The sequence below is a fragment of the Staurois parvus genome, unplaced genomic scaffold (genome assembly GCF_062004578.1).
Source record: "Staurois parvus isolate SC_StPar_1 unplaced genomic scaffold, SC_StPar_1.0 ptg000303l, whole genome shotgun sequence".
Lineage (NCBI taxonomy): Eukaryota > Metazoa > Chordata > Amphibia > Anura > Ranidae > Staurois > Staurois parvus.
Window position 1 is genome coordinate 9,878,887 of NW_028318099.1, and position 2,494 is coordinate 9,881,380.

General features: G+C 37.3%; 1 protein-coding gene across 1 annotated transcript; it reads left to right on the forward strand.

The window, feature by feature from the left end:
* Positions 1-374: 374 nt before the first annotated feature.
* LOC149457769 (taste receptor type 2 member 40-like) lies at positions 375-1,322 on the forward strand. Its single transcript, XM_089683115.1, has one exon. The coding sequence runs from the start codon at positions 375-377 to the stop codon at positions 1,320-1,322; it is 948 nt and encodes a 315-aa protein (XP_089539241.1).
* The last annotated feature ends 1,172 nt before the right edge of the window (positions 1,323-2,494 follow it).

A 2,494-nucleotide genomic window follows, 5' to 3' on the forward strand; every position in this document is an offset into this window, starting at 1 on the left:
ACAAAATATGTGGTTTGACAGGTGTTGTATTGACTTGCAAATACATTTTTCTTGATATGCTCTCTGCTAATATGTAATGCGCAGCCTGAGATTTTGCTTAACTCAAGCAGAGGTGAAAAGTTAGGCAGCCTTTGAAGCTACAATCACACATATGACGACATACAAGAAATCATAAATTTATGAAATCAGCTTTTATTACAACAGACATCTGCAAATAGAGGCCTAAAAAGAACTCTTGATTACTTGTTTGGCATAAAGGACTAGCAAACCTCAACTGTTTAAATGCTTTGGATAAATTATTCTTAGAAATAACAAACCAGACCATAGTTAGAGTAATATTTTACTAAGAATCCTGAAACAAATCTATCATCATCATGGATAGCTTATACATTACAGATATAGCTATCCATGGCATACTTCTTGTAACTGGCGTATCTGGAAATATCTTCATCATCATTGTTCACTTTCTGGAGTGGCGAAAAACTCGCGAGCATAATCCTTGTTATCTCATTATTAATGCCATTGGGATTTCCAACATCTTTCTGCAAATAGCCAATGACCTGTTAGAGATTGCATACTGTATATGGCCAGATGCCTACAATATAGAATGGATAGATAATGTATCGGCAGCTCTTTTTGCATCTCTGTCATTGTCCAGTCTCTGGTGCTCCACCTGCCTCTGTTTATACTATTGTGTGAAGATTGTCAACCTCAATGGACCTTTATTTTATAAAATCAAAGCAAATCTTCCTGCTGTGGTACCTTGGTTGCTTGTGTTCTCAGTTGTTCTGTCTTGGTCAGTTGGAATGCCAGCCCTATGGGATCTGTACACGGGCTATTCCATCACAGCCATAAACATCACAGGGAATGTGACATTAGAAGAATCATTTTATCCCTACCAGAGTAAATGTAACTGTTTATTTTACTTATATATTTTATTTGCTTCTTTGGCGTTTATAATCATTTTCTTGGCAGGTGGGACCATCATCGCCTCTCTGTGTAAGCACATGTCAAGGATGAGGCAAAACAATGAAGGACTTGGTCATTCCAGAATCAGGACTCACTTATCAGCTGCTAAAACAGTGACTGCTCTCTTGATACTTTATTTGACTTTCTATGGGACATTTAGTTTTTTAAACAACCCTGTATATTTTGCGGATGAAGTAACACTAATAATATGTTTTATTGTCATTTCTGCTTTCCCAACAGTAAATACTATTATTTTAATCATGGGAAACAGAAAATTGTTAAATGCTCTGAAGCAGGTACTGGGTATGAAATCTAGTGTCATCAATACTGAAATCACTGTTACTACTTACTAATGTATGTGGGTGCGTGTGTATGTGTGTGATATTTTATTTATAATTGTATGAGGAAAACTGGACATTATAAATGTATGATTTTTAGAGACAAAATAAAATAATTTCAGTTATTATACAGCTATCTTATTTGCCTATTGCTGTTCATCTCATAACATTTGCAATATATCAGTACACATTTAAATTCAGTCCTAATCCCAGATGTAATTTAATGAGTATTCTAATGTCTGTATGTTTATTTTAGGACACATTCTATTTAACATAATGATGTAACATAGGGGTATTTGATCATAAATTAAGTATAATAATCATTTTTAAGGCTTATCTCAAACCATTAACCCAAGCTCAAGAAGGCAAGTCCATGCAGAATACAGATAAGTTCAGATCTGAACCTCCTGAGAAGCACTGACCCTCATTCTGGACACATAACAGCTTTTCTTTATGGCAAAGGTAAATGGAGACTGTAGAAACATGAAAATGAAATCAAAGTGTAGTAGTGTAGTATCAGCAGTATTTGGTGAGAAGAGTAATCTCTAAGGTATCACAAACCTCAAAGGGAAAACTTTAGGGTTCTAGGGAACTAGTCCTCCAACATATGTCCTTGCCCCCTGGGTGCAGCCAGTCCTTTAAAATAGCTTACCTTTCTCCCTATTCACTCTGCAGTTCCACCCAGCACTGCAATATCTTTGTTGTGAAACTGTCCCCACGCAGTCTCCTTTTTCCTGCACATGATTTCTGAAGCCCCATTCATTATTATGGGTGAGTCATAGGCTAGAGGCTGCTATGATAACTCATAGAAATAAATGGGGCACAGCATAAAGAGAATCTGGCAGCAAAGGTTTCCCAAGCAAAGACTATGCAGCACTAGATGTGGTCATGCAGTGAATATTGTTGGAGCAAGGGGATTAGCAACTATTTTATGCATCAGGCTTCTCTTAGGGGGTTGAGGGGCATTCATGAAAAGACACCATGTAACAAAGTGCCCATTTATTCACCATGCTCATAGGCAGGCAAAGGCACTTTAAATCCTTTTTCCCCAACTCCCTGAGTTACTGGACAAAACCAGACAAGATGAGTGTCTCTGCTTCTTCTCTCAGCAGCTCAGTGAGGCCACACCTAATTATTGTTGAGTAAACCATGCAAAGTTCAGTTTGCTGGATTTTCACTCAACACTT

Excerpts from the sequence above, each read along its gene's own strand:
- LOC149457769 (XM_089683115.1), top strand. The coding sequence starts at position 375 with ATGGATAGCTTATACATTACAGATATAGCTATCCATGGCATACTTCTT.